Source organism: Phlebotomus argentipes, unplaced genomic scaffold (assembly GCF_947086385.1).
Source record: "Phlebotomus argentipes unplaced genomic scaffold, Phlebotomus argentipes genome assembly contig_5, whole genome shotgun sequence".
NCBI classification, from domain to species: Eukaryota; Metazoa; Arthropoda; class Insecta; order Diptera; family Psychodidae; genus Phlebotomus; species Phlebotomus argentipes.
This window is the reverse complement of record NW_026776165.1, coordinates 2856854-2876409: the sequence shown is the minus strand read 5'-3', so window position 1 is coordinate 2876409 and position 19556 is coordinate 2856854. Positions and strand designations below refer to the sequence as shown.

General features: G+C 40.1%; 3 protein-coding genes across 4 annotated transcripts; 1 reads left to right on the top strand and 2 right to left on the bottom strand.

The window, feature by feature from the left end:
* Positions 1–56: 56 nt before the first annotated feature.
* Positions 57–3824, top strand: LOC132266121 (zinc finger protein 595-like). The gene is made up of 3 exons (XM_059766968.1): positions 57–1181; positions 3225–3578; positions 3642–3824. Exons 1-3 carry the CDS (start codon positions 105–107, stop codon positions 3807–3809), a joined length of 1599 nt encoding a protein of 532 aa, XP_059622951.1. The 5' UTR covers positions 57–104; the 3' UTR covers positions 3810–3824.
* LOC132266123 (serine protease 3-like) lies at positions 1467–3208 on the bottom strand. The gene has a single exon (XM_059766970.1). The coding sequence runs from the start codon at positions 2614–2616 to the stop codon at positions 1747–1749; it is 870 nt and encodes a 289-aa protein (XP_059622953.1). The 5' UTR covers positions 2617–3208; the 3' UTR covers positions 1467–1746.
* A 1473-nt stretch (positions 3825–5297) lies between the features above and the next one.
* Positions 5298–19536, bottom strand: LOC132266119 (uncharacterized). Of its 2 annotated transcripts, XM_059766961.1 has the most exons (8): positions 18809–19536; positions 13734–13935; positions 11357–11368; positions 10691–10874; positions 9847–9909; positions 9407–9705; positions 8581–8725; positions 5298–6334 (listed from the first exon to the last, which is right to left on the bottom strand). In XM_059766961.1, exons 1-8 carry the CDS (start codon positions 19246–19248, stop codon positions 5940–5942), a joined length of 1740 nt encoding a protein of 579 aa, XP_059622944.1. In that variant the 5' UTR covers positions 19249–19536; the 3' UTR covers positions 5298–5939. The 2 variants fall into 2 exon arrangements, with proteins under 2 accessions (XP_059622944.1, XP_059622945.1); XM_059766962.1 differs by lacking the exon at positions 11357–11368.
* Positions 19537–19556: the final 20 nt, after the last annotated feature.

The window sequence follows — 19556 nt, the reverse complement described above, 5'->3', positions numbered from 1 at the left end:
AAAGTAAGCACTTCAAATGCACATTGCACTATGTCTGCATTTGTGTGGTTTCCCATTGACAGCCTTGAAGTGTTTTTGTTTATGTTTCTGGCAGGCAGGAAAAGATGAGGACTTCTCTGGACCTGTACAGCCTGAAGCACAGGATTTTCCTGGTGAAACAGTTCTATCAGGAGTTGGGTGACTATGCGTGCGTGAAGAATAACTACGAGGACTACTATGGGGGCTGCAGCGACAGCCCGAATTTCTCCAAAGCCGTTCTCGTGGAGGTTATCAGGCTATTCGAGGAGACTGGGAGTGTCCTGAAGTGTCCCAGCGTGTATTCTGGGGAGAGAACCAAGTTCGAGAGTTCTCCCTTGGAGATTGAGCTGGTGTGCGTGAAGACAGAGCTGGAAGCGCCTGACATTCCGGAGGACAAACAGGATGGCATTAATGTGAAGTCTGAGGCGGAGGAGGAGTACTTTGATGACTTCCCGGCGCTGCCCCATGACGCCGATGACTCCCCAGTCGCCTCACCGAAGGAGTTGTGCGAAGTTGTAGACGATGAGCCGATGGCGGAGTTCTTGGGCAACGTCGAGACGAAGCTGGAGGACGACGAGAGCAAACCCGCAACTGAGGAGCCCGTAGTCACCCAGAGTCTGTTCGTGGCATGCGTGATCTGCGACCACAAGTGTCTGAGGCGGGAGCTGATAAAGCACATGCGGAGTCACGAGAAGAAGCGCCGACACACAGCCAAGAAGCTCATCTGTGAGTTCTGCGGCAAGTTCTTCGCCAACTTCTCACGCCTGGATCAGCACCAGACCTGCCATATGGACACAAAGCGCTACAAGTGCCAGTACGGCGGCTGCGACGAGTCCTTCAAGTGGCTATCATCGTATCAACGGCACAAAGAGACGCACGCGGACAAGAAGAAGGAGAACCTCAAGTTCAAGTGCGACATCTGCATGAAGTCATTCCTGTACCTCAGCAATCTGCGGAGGCACATCGCCAATTCCCACGACACGGGCGACAAGTACACCTGCGAGTTCTGCTCCAAGGAGTTCCGCAAGAAGCAGAAGCTGCTGGCGCACATGAAGAGCCACGACGGCGGAGTGCCGCTGGCCGAGAGCGGCAAGAAGCGCCCCAAGGAGTTCAAGCAGTGCGAGGAGTGCGGCAAGATGTGCTCCACATCCACCTATGACAAGGTAAGGCCGAATCCTTTGCAAGAGTCTCAGCAAATGCTCAGAAATGAGCCTCGATTGAGTCCATTTAGTCTCGCTGAAGGATCAGGATTATTTTATCTATCCAGGATCTCGAATCAATGCGCTTAGACGTGAGATTTTGGAGAAATTCACTCAGCTAAGTCGATTTTTAAGAGTTTTTAGTATTCTTTCGGAATCAAAACGTTAAGATGAATCCTTAAATAATGGAAATTCTTCATCCTCTAGATTCTAGAGCGTTTAATTTATCTCCTGTTTCTTCCCTTTTCCCTTATTTTGAGTTAAACTTACTTTCCTTACACAGTTGCAATAGATTTGTTCACAATCTTCCACCATTATTTCAATTTTTGCAGAAATTTTGCATTTCTGTCAGTTTTCTAGTGTGTGTAAAGCCTTTATTTGGGCAAGGATACTAAATTCTAATGCCAGTTCGCCTGTAGATTCACTAGAACAAATGAAGAATCATCGATAAAAGATGCGCAAGAACTGGAAGATTTACTTTCATGCTCAGCAAAGGTCTTTATTAGATGGAGGCAAATGCCTGGGAATTTTAAAGAAGTCCTCCAAGCAGATTATCTACAGAGTCAAGCAGCGTATTGACAATATCCCCGATCGGAATCGTTGTTTCTGATATCCAAGCACGGTATTTGGCGATGTCAACGAATCCTTGAGGTCCAGTGTCGCATCCGTCACTCCGACCGAAGCTCACCAGTCCAATTTGGATCGGCCGATTGAGATTGTCATTGGCATATACAATCACCGGCCCTCCGGAATCACCTGAGCAGGTGGCGCTATCCGGGACGTCGCCCAGATCCACAGCACAGAATATGTTGGAAGGCAATGTTACGGTGTAGAAAGGCGTGCAATTGTTCATTGGGATTATCGTTAGTTCGTCTGTCCAGCGTAAGTTATCGGCTTCTTCTCCAGCATTTGAGATGTATCCGAGACCCAAGGCTGTGATATTTCTGCCCACGTAGGATTCATAGCGCCACGAAGACGGCACGAGATTGATCTGGCAAACGAGGCGGTTGAAAGTGAAGACTGGGACTTTGATGAGAGCAATGTCATTGTTCAGAGTGGTTCTACTGAACTCTGGATGAACAGTCACTTGAGACTCCTCAACAGTTCTGCTCTGCTGCGCCTGTCGTGTTATTATTGATCCAGCATTGACGCGATAACTGAAGATCTGCGTGGCATTCGAGGGAGGGTAGCAACAGTGTGCGGCGGTGAGCACAAAATCTGCCCTGATCAGGCTTCCGCCGCAGTATTGCCGATTCGCATTCTGTAGAAGTTGAATCACTTCGACATAGTAGCAGAATTGACCTTCAGTCGCATTTAAACCATTAATAATTCTGCTCTCAATCATGGGAAAGTCATTATAGTCAGGAAAATAGTCCTGCAGAGAGCAAAAGGGTATCATAAGGATCACAAATTCCACAGGAGAGATATATTTTTACCATTGAAAGCACAGGAAATGCCACAGTGACCAAAATCACTGCCAAAAAACCACAGAACTTCATTGTCTCTTAATTTTAAGACTGATCTAGACGAATTCCGTGATTAAACTAATTGCAAAAAAAGCACATATTTGAAGAAAGAATGACTTGAAAAGTCGTGCATTTTGAAAAATCATAAAATTCTTATCTAAAAAATAAGTTTATTCACATTCTTTATAGAAAATATGGAAGAAAACGTGATAAAAAATCGTCTGAAAAAGAATTTAAGCGCAGAAATTGACTCAATTTATCGGGAGTTTTGGTAATTACCACCTGAAATGACTTCTGGGATTTTGTGTTGCAGTTTTTCACTCTGTGCGTAACTTTTACACAATAAAATCAAGTGTTAAAATATGCAAAAGTAGAAGATTTGTCGATAAAGAGCAGAAGAATTGGCTTAAAATTAATTTTCACTTAATTTTGACAAACTAAAGCAAATCATAATTTGACTTTCAAATGTGATAAGAAAATAGTGTTTATTTTATTCTCTACAATGAGAATAATTGACGATCTTTTCTCTCTTTGATCGCAGCACATGATGACGCACAGCGGCGAGCGGCCGCTCAAGTGTGAGATCTGTGGCAAGGGCTTCATCTGGAATTGTGGCTACAAGACGCACATGCTGAAGCACAAGGGCGTTGTGGTGAAGAAGAATTGGCCAATGTGCGAGATCTGCGGCCGCAAGATGGCCGGCGAGCGCACGCTCAGGCTGCACATGAAGAAGATCCACGAGCGCCCCGAGCAGGAGTTCAAGTGTCTCGTGTCCGGCTGCGGTCGATCGTATCCCAATGAGAAGTTCCTGCGTCGCCACATGGACAGGCACAATGGGAAGAGGCATCAGTGTCCGCTGTGCAGTGCGGACTACAAGGACAAGTCGCAATTGAAGGTGAGCTTCAGCGGCTTTTGTGGTAATGCTGATGTTAATGCGCGCGCGTCTGTTCTTTGGCAGATTCACGTGGACAAGGTGCACTCGAAGAACGAGCCGCCGCTGAAGTGCGAACGCTGCGGAAAGTGCTCGTGGAGCATCAAGGATCACAGAGTGCACATGAGGAATCGCCACAAAATTGAGATTCCCTACTTGCGCAAGAAGCCACAGCAGATGAATCAGCTTTCTTAGAATGAGTTTCCTGTGAAGTTGCAATACTTAAAGAAATAAATCATGTGAGGCGCAATGCTATTTAAAGTAGATGAATAAATGAGCCAGAAATTAGTGAAGGAAGAAGAAAACATAATTTTCTTTTACTTAGACGTTTATCAGTTTATTCAATAGTAATATTTCATTATGCTTTGTAATTGATATCATCTAGAATTCTTCCTTGCAGTTTAATCTTGGTGTATAATTTATAAGATTTTCACCTCTTTTTTCTCATATCTTTGTTTTTTCGAACACATATTTCGTTTCCACCCTTTTATCTGCCTCAACTAATATTTCATTATATCCTAATAGTGTGTTTTTTTTCCTTCATTCCTTCTCTTTACATGCTATAAAATTTGTCGAATTTATTCTTTGCAAATTTCCCCTTTTTCGTCCCTCTTTTATTTGTTTGTTATTTTCTTTATCATATTTGTTTTGTGAAACTGCGCCGAGAATAAATACAAGAGAATGAGGAACGAGGGTGCAGCAAAAGATCTCTTCTCCTTGGTTAAAAGTTCAATAATAATACTGGATAGAATTTCATCGCCATTAGCAAATTTCTTAACTAAAAACATAAAACAAGAACAGAATTTCCCAGTGTTTTCTTCAATGTTGCAATATTGGGTTTAGTTGGCATTTTAAATCTCCTTCGCCTTATCAATATTTCTCGTGTTTTTTTTTTTAATTCTCCTTTTTTTTTTTAACTATTTCCACAAAAATAGTCTTTAATCAGTCTGTTTTAGTTTTTTTTTCCTCCGCATTTTCATCATCTTAAGCTTGCCTCGTCGCTTTTCTTCCTTTTTTGAAACAATTTTTGCAATTTTTCGCCTCTCGAAGGCCCCAAAAAAAATGAGAGTAAAAGACGAAATTCATGTTGTGAAATATTGGTTTCCATTTTGGCAAGATTTTCTTTCCTTTTTATTTACCCTATTCAACAATTACAATAAAAAAATGTGGTGCACTTTTTAAAAAGCCCTTACTTCCCTAAATGAATCTTCTCCTCCACTTTGTAATCCATAACTTTATTTATGCAATGTTATTTCTTTTTTTTTTTTAAATATAGACTTATTGGTTCCCATGTTAAAGTTCATCTCATTCTTCGCACTTCTGAAATTCAACCTTCATGATTTTCTCAACTCACATTTAAAAGATTCTCCTCTTGTGTCTCTCTAAATATTAAATATATACTCATTTCTTTGCTAGATCGATCCAATAAAAAAACAATAAAAGCGTATTATTTCGTAAAATGTGAGAAGTTTTCTCGATAGAAATTTCTTTGTCATGATATTTTGTTTTTCTATATAAATTTTAAATAGGATTTTTATTAATTTCTTCTTTTTCTCTACCTAAGAAACGCTTTTTTTTTAATTTAGCACATCAAATATCAATTTTTTCTTCTTCTTTTCCCGCTAAAAACTTTTGTTTGAATCATGTTCAGCTCGTCAATTTTGTTTTCTCTCTTTTCACTCCCCCCCACAAAAAAAAACCGAAAGAAGAACTCGTATTTCGTGTTATTGAGTTTTAAAAAGAAAAGGAAAAATGTTTGTTCGTTGTAAAATAATGCGTCGGTTTGTATTTTTCACGTAAATTATTACGTTTCAGTGTTCTGTGGACGGTGTTTTCTTTCGTTTTCCGATGTTGATACTGATTTTTTAGCGCTTCGTTGGCTGCATCGTCAGTTGTTGTATCTGAAAAGTGATCATTAAGTGACTCTGACTTCGATTAGATTCAGCAGAGCCAATTCTTACTTATTGTATGTGTATTTTAACAAAATTAACTACATTCAAAGCTCGATAATTCAATCTGAAGAGACACACTTCGATGCAATAACAGGCGATGCAGCCGACGAATGTTCTATTGATTGCAAAAAAACAAAAAAAAAAACCTTACTTAAATGCCCTTTGAGGAATGTGTCTTCCCATCTGCTCTCGAGTGGTTTTGCGGTCGCCCAACTGATCTTAAACACGAATAATACAGCTAAAGTCAAACATCTAAGTGTCCATCCACATTCGGTGGGGCCTGAAGCTTGAGATTTGCGCGGTCGCTCGCCTGGGGATCGTCGGGGGCGCCGGCGAAGGAGTTGTCTTTGGTGCATTGCGCCTCCACGGACGATCATACGCGCGGCGGCTTGTAGTGGTGGATGATGGCGTCCTGGGGCGGCGGCGTGGTGTCCATCAGGCAGTCCTCCTGCGCGTCAGTGATCATCGACACGTCCGCGTCCTCGCCGGGGAAGTCGCACCACTTCCCCGGCGACGACATGCTGGCGTCGAAGGTCACACCCTTGGGCCGCCTGCGTCCGCCCGCCGCGCCGCCCTCGTTGCTGTTGTGATGGCTGTTGCTGGCCTGCAGCCCACTGCCGGCCGCGCTGCGGAAGCTGCCCGGCCGCGAGCCGTTCTCCTTGTTGCGCCGCGACGACGAGCGGTGCGGATGGTGGCGCGAACGCCGGCTGCTGGCGCGCTTCAGCTGGTGCACGGACTCAGCGGAGGCGCTCAGGCCGATGTTGCCAGCTGCCGCCGGAACGGCCGGAGAAAAAGAAGAACATTGACACCTCTGTGGCACTGATAATGGCCCCCGCTTGGGGTTATTTGCACAGTTATCTCTCTCTCTCTCACATTCGCTGGGTGATAAGAATGGACACAATTGATTGTCGATTAGCCGATGGAGGGAAAATTCACTTAATTGCGCTGTCGCGCGATAAAAGTCTGTTTCTCTTCCTTTCCACACACTTCCAAATGTGTGTCTTTTGCGATATCGCAAGAGTCGTCAATTGATTTCCAGAGAAGCGCGTGATGATGACTGTTGAAGACAGCATTTGCATTCACAGAGAGACTAAACAATCAACCTGAACGTGATAATATTTATCATGTACAGGAATGCCGCGCAAAGCTCTGCATAAGTAAATATTGCCATTTTTCTCCTCTTTTTCTCCCTCTCTCACTCCCTCTTTCTAATCCAAACGTGACCCAAAGAATTTGTGTTGTTCAAGTGCACAAAATTGCGCGCGCGAAAAAAAAGCCCATCGAGTAATGCCGGAAACATTGAATTTCAGACAATACACTAACTCTTAGTAATCTCTTAGATTACGCAAAAAGAGTTTTATAGCAACATTCTACTCGCCATGCCTCACAATTTGGGTCAATGGATCAAATTTCCTTCTCAATCACAGCACGAGGCGCGCAATTAAAACGGAAATCAATTCCATTTGGAGAAGAAAACTGAGACATCGAGAAAAGAAGTTATAAAATTACATTGGCAAAAGTACAATTGAGAAGACGCAATAGCGATAAACAATGCGAACTATTGAGAGAGAGAGAGAGAAAAATATGCAATCGGCTAATCGATAGATATCCAATTGTAGAGAGAGAGATACTGTGTCCATTCCTGGCAAACCTGTATATTGAGTACACAACACAACCTGAGCGATTGAATGCTTATTTACAAGTGACACTCAAGTGTGAAGCAGAGTTATTAACATGAGGAAAAATAAAAAGAGGTCTGCGCGTAAACTGTGTTTTGTTGGAAAAGAAAAAAGAAAATTACGTATGCCAAATTGCTCGATATAATATTTACCAAATTTCCTCCATTTTTGTACTTTCTAATTTTCTGTTATTTTTTTTAATACTCTTCACGCCACAAATAGCATTTCATTTAGCACGGAAAAAAGCAATGATATTTCTTCTTCTTTTCTTTTTTGTGTACTTGACAGTGTTTATAACATTGAATGAATGGGATTCTCGCGACATGCTTAGCGAAATTGCACACAAACACACAGAATAAAATCACTCGTGAATATTTTATTAAAATTAAATGCGAGATTATAAGTGTAACTTATTAGTAAAATTAAATTATAACACCCAACTTTCGTCCTATTAAAATAACAAGTCGAACATGTGAAAGAATGAGGAAGTTTTCTGATCATCTCAATTCTGAGAATCTTGAAAATTGATATCAATTCTATTTAAATAATAACAAATAAAATTATGTTGAATAAATTACTATAAAATCAGAATGTTCTAATTGTTTTATTTCTGAGTCAAATACTCAAATATATGATTATGAAACACTCTTAATCCCTCTTAACACTAAGAAAGCATTTCAATCAAGTCAAGAAGACTCAAAGAATCTTCTTGTTGAATCAAATTTTTCAACCATCAACAGCCGAAATTGCTGTTGATTTCAAAACTACACTCTTATTCTGCAATAAAATTCAAGAATTTTCATGCAAATAGCGTCTTTTCACGTCTGCCGACAGACAATATTTCCAAGTTTGCTCACCACTTTGTCCTTCGCATTCTTTCACTTGCAACTTCATCCCCCCAAAAAGAAATGTGACGAAACGCCTTCCACAAGAAGGTTAAGTATAAAATGACAAATAAATTATCGAGCCAACACACAACATCCAAAACATGAGGAGGGAAACTTAATCACATACATATATATGTATTACTGTTAGGCCAGAGGGAATGAATGGATGAGCGTGTGTGAATTGGTTAAAATATAAAATCGAGGACGGTGAAGAAAATCATGAGGGCGCTATTCTGGCGTGCAACATTCTGTGAAGTGTGTCTGGATGATGGGTGACGCTGATGCGGCGGATGGCGTGTGCGCCTCCGCCCCGGAGCCACGTACACCCTGTCGGGTGAGTCCTGGCGCGCCATCCGCGAATGGTTATCATTGTTACATGTGACAGTGAGTGGTGACTTAGCGACAACTAGCAAAGGAGTAGCAAGTGAGTCTTGAGCGTAGATTGTACCGATTGTTGGCGGCAGTGTCGACGACTGATTGCATCCTGGACTCGTGGACTGTCGCACGTCCGGATGGAGTTCCAACGAACCACCGCGAGCCCCCAAAAACCACTCGGAGCGTGTCCTCATGCGCGCCGTCTGTCGTTCATGGACCTTTTGAAAGTGGGGTTTCACATATATATATATGAAGTTTTGTATCACAAAAACAAAGGAAAAATAAAAAATCAATCGTGTTCTGTTTCTTAGCACATCGAACCACAAGAGAGAGAGAGAAAAAGAGGGAGAGAGAAGAAAGAGTGAGATCAATAAAGTTCACAACCACACATTTTCTCTTTTGTGTCCTTAAGAAATGACAAAAAAATAAATAAATAAATAGAGCAAAGAAAGCATGAAAAGAAGTATTTTATGATGAGAAATCATAAGAAAAACCACCACCTATGAAAGTAAAATCATGTAAAAACATTGGTAAAAAGAAATTTATACAAGTCTTTCCTTTCCCCGACCCCCAAAAAATATGCTAAAAATAAGATGAAATAAAGAAAGTGCCAAAATAAGAAATCATCAATCAAACAAGTGTGTTATTTGTTAGTGAAAAATGAAACCAACCTCGCGAGAATTATAAAATATATTCCACACACGCGCACACATTCGAAATAAAATTATATATATATATAAAATGGAAAACAAACTCAGGGAGGCAATTAAAGTTTTTAATGATATTGTAATAATAAATTTAATAGAGTGGCAATTGTGGGGATGTTAAATTGTTAAATTTCGCACTTGTCTTGCATAAAAGCCCGTCCGGAGTGCAATGCTGACGGCGGGCAGAATTACCTGTGGCAAATATGAGAGACTCTTTGTACTTTCGGCATAGCGATTCACCGCCCTCAATTCCTCCATTGTCATGTGATGCGACTCGGACTGCGACGAGTGTCCGGACAGCGAGGACGAGCAGCTAGACTGATTCGTGGCGCCGCCGGCAAAAATGCTGGGCCCCTCCAGGCTCACCGACAGCCTGGCACACGACTCGAGCAGCGAGTGCTCCGGAATTATGCCCAGCGACATTGCGCTGTTGCCAACATTGCCACCGCCGGCCGTCAGGAGTGCCGGCGTCGAGTGAGACTCCTCTTGAACTGGAACAACACAACACAGAGAAGAACAACAACATTGAGAATGTCCATGACAGAGGCCAAACATTCTACGTCAATGGATTTTAGAGAATGTAGAGATAATACCAAAATATAATTAATAATCTCAATGAAAGTCAAACTTACTCAATCCCCAGCGCTCACATTCGCACTGAAGCCACGTCTTCTCCGTCTCCAGTGACAATTGAACTGTAATTACACAAAAAGATTCTCACTCGCTGTTGCGAAAGACAGGGGAGAAAAGAACACGCTGTGTCTGCCTTTCTTGGCTTCCATCCAACATTTATATAAAATATAAATTTGTGCGAAACAGTGGATGATAAATGATGAAAACTCACGTGCATTTTGCCATTTTACACTCTTATTTCTTATTATTAAGTCATAATTTCTTGTACTATTAAAAAAAACTTAGTTTTCCTTTCATTTATCGCGATCACACTTTGCTGCCTTTCCTCAATTAAAAGGAAATAGAAATTAAAAGGAAAAACATGACTAAAAATTAGGAAACACTTTTCAAAATACACCATCAAACAGTGTGCTTTCCTTCAAGTTACCGCTGATGATTATAGGTTTGAATATAGTAAAAATTTAATCACAATCCTCATCATCACTGTCTTTCCGCATTGTTTCCACACCTTTTCTTCGCAGAATTTGCCACACAATGCGTGAAGTGCAATCTCAAAACTCTGAAGATAATTAACATTTTGCAATTAAATAAATAAATTGTGCAATTCCGCGCCGAACGCAGAGAAATTGTAAGAAAAGACAGACAAAATCACTCTGTGCTCTTCACAGTTGCTGAATTCAAGTTATCCTCGACGCACTGTGACCACCAATGGAATAGAACACTTTTCAAAGCAAGAAAACATAGGAAAGCAGAGCAGAATAAAGAGCTCTGAGGAATTAAAGGATGTTTTATTCCATTGGCGATCACTTCAGTGCTGCAAATGAATGCAGATTTGATACTCACGTGCATAATTCTGCTGAGCGAATTTACCCCTCGGCAAGGGTGGATAGCGAAAACTAATGATCCACTCATCCTGAACACGTAAAACTCTACCCGTCACTCTTGCATAATATTCATAATTTTCACGTCCAAATAGGTTGAATGTTGTGAATTGTTCGATCATCTGTTTCATGATTCTCGTGGCGACCTACAAAGGCAGTTGGAGAGAAAAAAACACGTTGTTATTAGAGAAAAAATTTACATACGCACACATTTTGCATTATCTCAAATCAATTAAATCAACATTCAATTAAAAGAAAAGGTAGATAGATATGTAAGTCTCTCATGTTACTCTCTAATTCAACATAGTGTTTTTGGATTTCTTTTAGCAAAACACTTTTTCATTTCATCCAAATTTTCTACATACACTCGACTTAGCGCTGCATCAAGTTTGTCTATATAGTCATCTCTAAAAATCATCACTAAAATCTACACAGAAATTCTAAACACTTCTAGAAGCAAAAACAAAAATAATACACACAAAAACATTCTATTCAACGGAAAAAAACACACTTCGTCTATGATAATGTCTCCTAAATTCTAACACTGAAAAGAACTCTTCTACGCAAATGTTATTATCATCACTGTCAAATTCTTCCCTTCCATCTTCTTCATAGCCATTAAACTTACATTAACTTCCGCCTTTATGTTGGGAAGGCAAAGAAAAAGATAAAGACAAATAAAAGTAAAGCAAATGACTTTTGTAAAGCCAAAATCTAAAAAGACTAATAAGATTAAATTTAATATCATACTATCATGATATATATATATATACATATATATTATCTCCTTCTGTATGCAGAAAGAGAAAAATTATGTGAAATGCAATGAAGAAAAGCCACGCACGTTATCAGTGTGAAGCACAGCGTGTCAAGTAAATATTAAATGATGAAAAGTACATGAAGTGTAATTTGTACATCTTTCTCTCTTATCATCAAACATGAAATAATGAGATTTATATTGTCTCGCACATTAAAATGTCGTTTATAAACAATTCCACTCAATAAATACGCCTCCAGTTTTCCTCTTTTTTCTCATTCTTTCTTTTTTTTTCTTTCTCTCACTGTGCAAAGCGTGCAAACAAATTAATTCTGCACACACGATAAGGAATTATCGTCAACATGAAAAGTACAAATTTCTGTCAATTCCTTTTATCGAGATTGTGGGTAATTCTTCTCTGACTGTTACACAAGACATTCTCTCCCCTTTTATCTCTTATCACTTCTTTTAATCGTCACTTCGCACAACACGCGAGAAGAAAGAAGAAGAAAAAAAACTCACACTCTTCATTCTCAGCAGAGTTGAGAGATATTTTGGCATTCTTTTCATTTTTTAACACTTCACACTCCCTTTCTTCCCAATTTTCCTCCTCCTGCACTCTCTTTCTCTCTCTCTCTCTCTCTCATTCTGTTTCGCCTCACGTGTGCGTGCACCAGTCAAAAGCCCATAAAGGAGGAAGACCAGAGAAAGACATGGCGAAAGAATCGCGCTCGGGAAAAACCGCGTGAAAGTGGGAAAAAAGGAGAGAAAAACACATTTCTCTAATTGAGATTTATTAAGTGTTTGTGTAATAAATAAATTACACTCCACCACAGTTAAATATACACAGTCCAGAACCCAAAACCAATATAATTATTGGATTATATTGTGAGCATTTTATGTGATTTTCCTGGTGGCTTTCTCTCTCTCTCTCTCTCATGTGTGATTGTGCGATCAAAAATAGACTGCCTTTTTTTACCATCATTAATGCTACAATTTAATTTTGCGCAAGGTCAATTTTTATTTCCAAACCACACTCATTCGCGCGTCCGTCTTGCCATGATTTTTGCAGACAATTCTACTCACTCTCTCTCTCTCTCACTCTATTGCAAATACATAAGCGTGGAGATGTTTATATAATATGTGGGGTACATAAGTTGCTGTATATTATGTTTTCGAAAAAGAAGGAGAGCAATGAACTGATGAACTCCCCCAATACTACACACACACACACGCACGAACGCCAGCGTGCAGGAAAAAGAAAAGTCCATCGAGAGACGAATGTATTGGGAAGCTGATGTGAAAAAATCAAAAAATATCTTTCACTCTTCGATGATCTTGTTCCTAATTTCACCGATTTAGACATCGCGAGAACATAAGCCAATTTCCATGTGAAATCTCAGCGTCTTTTCCTCTCTTCTCTGCCTACAAATACGTGAAGTTCTTCTGCAAATTATGCTTCAACAATGATCGTCAATGAATAAACTTATCAACAAATGATAAGAGGTCATTTTGCATCACTGAAACACGTCATAAGAGACACTCTGTCTGAGATGATTCAACGCTGAGTAATATCTCAAATGACAACCTTTTACCAAATGACATAAATCAGTTCTTTCCATGCCAGGAAAATCTTTCTTATCAAGCTGTGAAAGACTCGCAAAAATCTCTGTTTGGAAAACAACTCCATTAACAAACAAGAAAATCCAGTGAAAATATCAAAAATTCACCTTGATAACATTGTCAAAATTACATCGAGAGACTGAGGAAATCCATAAGATAATTGTTAAGACAAGAGTCTGGATTGGATTATGATAAGTGAGGAATGTTATTGAATGTTTTTATTTTCCTTAATTTCAAGTGAAAAATTTATCAATTATCCTTATTTATGACCCACTTTGGGACATTTAGTAAGCATAGTGTATTTATAGTTGCGATCTAATTTAATAAAGTGAGTGTTATCGGGATTGATCAACAATTATTTAATAGTTTCACCGTCACATGCACAGCACGCCAGTCACGAAATTTGAACGTCTGTCCTTTTTCGCAATCAACCCCGCATTGTTTTTCCTACTCCCGCCACTCAGCTAAGCTAAACATGATGTGTGTGTGTGGGGCTAAAAGTGGTGAGATGTGAGGTGAAGCGCTGCCCCCGCGAACTACATGGCTATATTTGCAAAGGGAGCAGCGCGTTATCAGAGAAAAAGCACCCTGACTCTGTGTGTGTGTGAATGTGTGTTTGGCATACCTTAAAGCGCAGAACATCCTCCATTCGTGCCGTCTTGCCATCACTCACGCACGAGTGGAAGAAACTGGGTGCCACCGACACGCCGAGAGCCTCGCTGGTCATCCCCGTGTCCGCCCTCTCGGCATTGCTCGCAATCACACGGAATGTTCCAAACAGCAGCACAAGGAGTCGCTGTGTATAGACTGGCAGTGACATTAACAGTCTGGAAAGACAAAATAGCAACATATATCAATTAATTTGTGTGCTGTGCACAGAAGTCACTCATCCAACCGTGGAATACGGCTCATTTCACCCTCGCAGTCGCGCAAGCCCACCCACATTCAATGCGATATAATAAAATTACATTGAAGAAGAGATGCTTCTAACTTGTTGGCAAAAAGGAAATTCAATCCATATGTTTTGCAATACTTCTTCTATTCCTTTTCCTCTTCTCCCAATTCAACCCAATATCTGTTACACAACATCAACAACAATGCACAGTCGAGTGGAACCGCACATACAAATAGAATTCTTTTCCTCCCAGCAAAATTACTTCCACTCTCAAAAAGGGGGGGTGGGGGAAATGCATGAATCCAAGTTTTTTCCAGTTTCATAAGCAGCTGAATGTAACCATAAAACACTTTCTTCTGGGTAAAAAAAATTACATCCGAATCATTCAGTAATATGTTGGATTTCTGATAGAAATCCATGGGAAATGTCCCAGAATGAACTTGAATCACTGCAAAATTAGAGTTTATTTTCCAATCCAATTAATCTAAACAAGAGATTTTAATGAATTTTGCATTCATTCATTTGATGCCACATGATAATCATACGACATATAGAGGACTGTCCTGTGATATCTTAAGAACATCCTCAGAAAATGTCTTAACTACACTCTAAATGATATTCTTTCGAAATGACATTTCAAACTGAGAGCAAGTTTTCTCTGTCTTCAGAATATCTATTAGATGCAAAACTATTCAAAAGTTCTACAAAAGCTTTTAAATTTCACAAATTACTGGGACATCCTCAGAATACTCCATTTGAAATACAAATTAAACTCAACTATAAATGTACGCAAATTCTATCATCTCCTTTCCATATTTTGCACGTGCTTATTGATTTCTTAGAGAGCTCTGTGAATGCATGTCGCTCTTCTAGTGAAAGTGGCATTTTGCAAAATATATATATGTATGAAAACATGCTGTGAAATGGATAGTGAGAAATAGACAAGAAAAATATTGAATGTTAAAGTGCAATTGGCTGAGGAAACAGCTTGAGAAAGGAAAATAACAACTCCACAAGTGGAAGGTTTAACAAGCTAAATCGAGTTTCAACTCCAACTGCAACAATGTTGTTGTTATTATTGCTGTTGCTGTGAGAAATTTATATATATATATAGACAATAAATAATAATAAAAAAGAATACCTTCAGCAACATGATTTACTTTTGCACTTGCTTTTCAACATTTTTTATGTGTTACCTTTTTCCGTACCACTTTTTCGAGAATGAGAGTGAATTATATAGTTTATAATGGGCTTGAGTAGTCAATAATGTAGATTATTGCATTAATTAACCGATAAATTGCAAGTGAAATTAAGTACAGTAGTGAATATAACACAAACATCATAACTTAAATTCCTTCTTCCAATTTATTATATTATCCCCACATTACCCAGCGCCAATACAATGGGCATAACTTCACGATTCACTGCCATCATTATTCTTCAGAGTTTTCTCTATTAAATCCCCATTTCATTCACTCCACCCAATTGCTGCCAACTCATTTCTCACTCTCTCTCACTCTGCTCTGCTCTTATTGAATGATATTCCCCTGTCTCAGCGTCAAGTTCATAGGTCACACATAGTCGCATTTCTCACCACAAACATACTCAGCATATCAGATTGATTACTCATTCTTTTCCCCCCGTCCTTATTTCTCACTGCATATCACACACTTCTTTATCATATCTCTTCTCCATGCGGATTTCCGCTAACAAAAAAAAGGCAAACAAAGACAACAAGTCCATCTATTATTATACTGCAACTCTTTCATCATCATCAGCAGGACAATGGAAAAAGAATCAGAATCGCGGTAATTGAACATGATAAAGACTGCTCACTTTTCTCTCTCTCTCTCTCTCTCACTCTGCAAAACACTCCACATGAAAATGCCAAGTTGACTTTATAGCCCGCAGACATTAATTACTTGTCCCTGATCTATACTCCATTCTTCTTTCGCGGCAATATGATAAATCAACGAGAGGTGGAAAAATAAGTTGAAGGAAAAATACAAGAAAAACTTCAATTCTCAAGAACATTTGCATTAACCAAGGGGCAGATATTATGAACTGAATGTGGTGTACAAACTTCACGAAAGTGTTTTGGAATTGGAACTTGTAAAATATATCAAATAATTGCACTACAAAACCTTCTATTTCAACAAATTGAGGCATTTTCTGGATAATTTTGTTCTGGTGATTAGAAAATCCTCTAAATCATGAAAATTATGTTTAGTCTGATTTGTGATAAGTCAGAAATTTGTGTAGGAAACAGTTGAAGAAGTCTAAAAAAATGCCTTGAAATACATTTTGAAGTGTTGAAGATTCTGCAGAAGAATTGTGGAAGTGTCCAGAAAGTGGTGTACAGATTTGAGCCATATTATCTCCCCCTTGGCATTAACAATTCAAACTGAGAATAGAAAGGAGAAAAGTCACTAAATTACTGTCTTTTCCTCCCTTCTTCAGAACGCAAAAAGCATAATCACACTCATTCCGAGTCATTCTGATGCAATCGATGCAATAATCAAATCATTAATCATCCAACGATGACACGATTGTCAATTCAATTACTTAAATAAATCCCACCTTCAATTAAGATAGCACAAATCCACCTGAAAAAAAATTCAATTAACACTTCTGAATCACACTTTTGAGGTAAGAAAAAACAACTGGAGTTAAACGAGAGTTTTCACTCATGCAGAGATCATTTGGTGTTTTAATTTTTATGACAAACCCCAATTATATGACAAACACACACGAAGCAATGCGAGATAAAAAAGCAACTCTCTTTGTTATGACTCCACTTTAGGAGTGAATTTAGACATGGTGAAAATGTGTCTGATAAATACTTTCTTAATTAAACGACCTCTTGAGCAAGACAGTATAATTCAATTTGCAGTGAAATTACAGCGGAAAAAAAATATTCATTGAGCGCACAATCCAACACAAAGTGTCACAATTCTTCAACACACAGTGCAGAAGCCAAAGATGCTGTGAAAAAAAGCCCTTTTCCACAACGTCTTCTCAATTTCAATGCTATTAGCATAATTTGACTTAATTATACTTCATTGAATTCCTCGTGATGCAACACTCTTTTTGGAACCGAAGAGGGAAATATTGGCTGTTTTCCTCTCCTGATGTGACTCAGGCCATGGAGGAAAACTTGAGTCAATCATCTTATCAACATGCTCGTCTATTGATTCACTGAGAAATCAACTTATCTTTCTGGGTCGAATAATTTAGAAATTTCCTGAACCTATTACACTCAATTACTCTCTCTCTCTCTTAGTCTGAAAATTGCGCCCAAATTGCCATTTTCACACCAGAATTTCTCTCACCCAGAAACTTAAATTCATTTTGACGGGTTAATAGGAACGCTTAAGAGCCCAATCTTTCTCAACTGTGACACACTGTCAATTCACCAGAAAATCCAACTAAATTTTCTCTAATGCGCGCGACTCACAGCAAAAAAAAAAACAGAAAAGAAAAGGTTCTCACACACTTGTTGATTTGTCGAAAATTACAAAACTCTTTCACATTGTCACACAGAGGCACAGAAAAAAAGAACAATTCTCGCTTTATTCCTCTGATTATTCTCTCTCTACTCTCTTTCCCGTGCACTATTGGAATTGACATACATATATGTAGAAGAGGGAAGGGAGGAAAAAAAAAACGCAGAAAGAACCGAAAGAACTACAAAAATGGAAGTTATTTCCTGGTTATGGTTCAGAGAATTTTTAGTTTTTTCCCCTCTTTCTCTCTCTCTCTCGCTCTTTCGCCCCCATTGTGAAGCGTCAGCAATTTGTGTGTGGTGAACATTTGATAAGAGAACCACACACAAAACAGTTCTCAAGTAAGAACAATATGTGCTTGAAAATTTCGGAAGGAAAGACAGAAGTGAAGAATGTTAACTTTCCAATTTTGTGATTATATTTGCTAAAAATGTGACCCACTTTCTTCCCCCACAAATTGCCATCACTCCCTGGCCTTTATGGAGTCACACACACTCTCTGGGGCTCAGTGAACTTTCCCTTTTTCCCAACACATTTTTCCAACCTATTCATTCCGCCACATTCGCAGCTCTTGTTTTCCAACGCGCCAGCATCAAATCAACACAATTATCCAGCCCATTTTGCTCGCTTTTGGACACATAAAGAGAGACTGAAAGACTTCTCAGCGCTGCGTCTGCCGCCAAATTAGTATGATTTTCCCTTCTTTTGAAAAATGAAGAAGTCTAATTCTAATTATTTTTCGATAAAAGACCCTAATTTTTGTTCATTTGATAGGAAAATTTAATGTTTGAAAGCTTATTTTGTCCGAATTCAAATGGTTTAGAATAAAATTGGACTTTTTGTAGAAAATTACTGAATTTTTACAAATTTTCTGTCGTTTTTGATTTCTCTTTTTCTCTCTTGTTCTTCTCAAATTCATTTAAGGCCAAAGCATTGTCAGAGAAAATTCCTCAAGCTTCAGAATATTACATTTTTCATGTGTCACAGCTGAGAATCTCAAGCAGCGTGAGCTGAAGTAGCTCAAGATACGCAAAAGTCCATCAAACTGACCAACGCGGATCAGCACAATGGGAAGTTTTGGGCGTTCGTGCGTGCATTGTATGCAAATTGTGTGGGAATTTGGGGCACAAAAGCCAAATATCTGCGCTTTTGCACATCGATGCACTCATTAAAAACTTTTCATGACTTCAATTATCGCTCCAGAGCAGGGAAGCTAATGGCGCCGAGAGACATCCTGATGCGGGATTAACCTACTTTCGCCAGGAGTTTAGCTCGTGCGTCAGCAGCGGATCGATTTACCTGTGAATTCTCTCCTGCTGCTCATCTTCGCTGGCCAGATCCACGATGGCGAACAGCTCAGCCTCGCCCTGGCGCCCAAACACGCCGCCCGGAATCTTGCGCAGGAACTTCTTCAGCACGCTGGCGATGGTGTACACGGAGTAGTTGTCCACGTTGACCAGGCGGCCGGCCTGCAGGAAGTGGATGAGCTTCTTGATGGCGCCCTGGTGGCCGGGCGCCCGGAATACGTCCTTCCGCAGCGGCGCCTCCTTGTTGAGCTTGAGAATGAGCACGAGGAGCGGCCCCGGGATGTCGTTCTTGCACACCTCGTCCAGCGGGATGCCGAACTTGACTTTCTCGAGGCGATGCGGATACGGTCCGGGCTCCGGGTGGCCACAGCTGGTCACCACGCTGCCCAAGTTGGCGGCGTGCCGGTGCATCCGTGCCGCCCAGCTAGACATGCTGGCGCAATGGGTGGAGGCTGAAGGTGCTGCTCTGGAGCCCTCCGGATGGGTGGGAAGCGTTGGGGCGAGACAAGTTTCTTGAGAATGTCACTCGACTCCTACGATTTCCATGCTCCCCGTCGCACCGCACTGGCAATCTCGTGTCCCGCGCGCCGCACAGCCACTCACCATGCACGCCGCGCCACGCACTTTCCCATCACGACACTTGGCATATTGGATTTTCAACACTTTTTCACAGCAATTTTCACTCAACTCTCGCGCGAAGCGCACTTTCTCGCTGTCCGTCCACGAAGCGACTGAAGCGC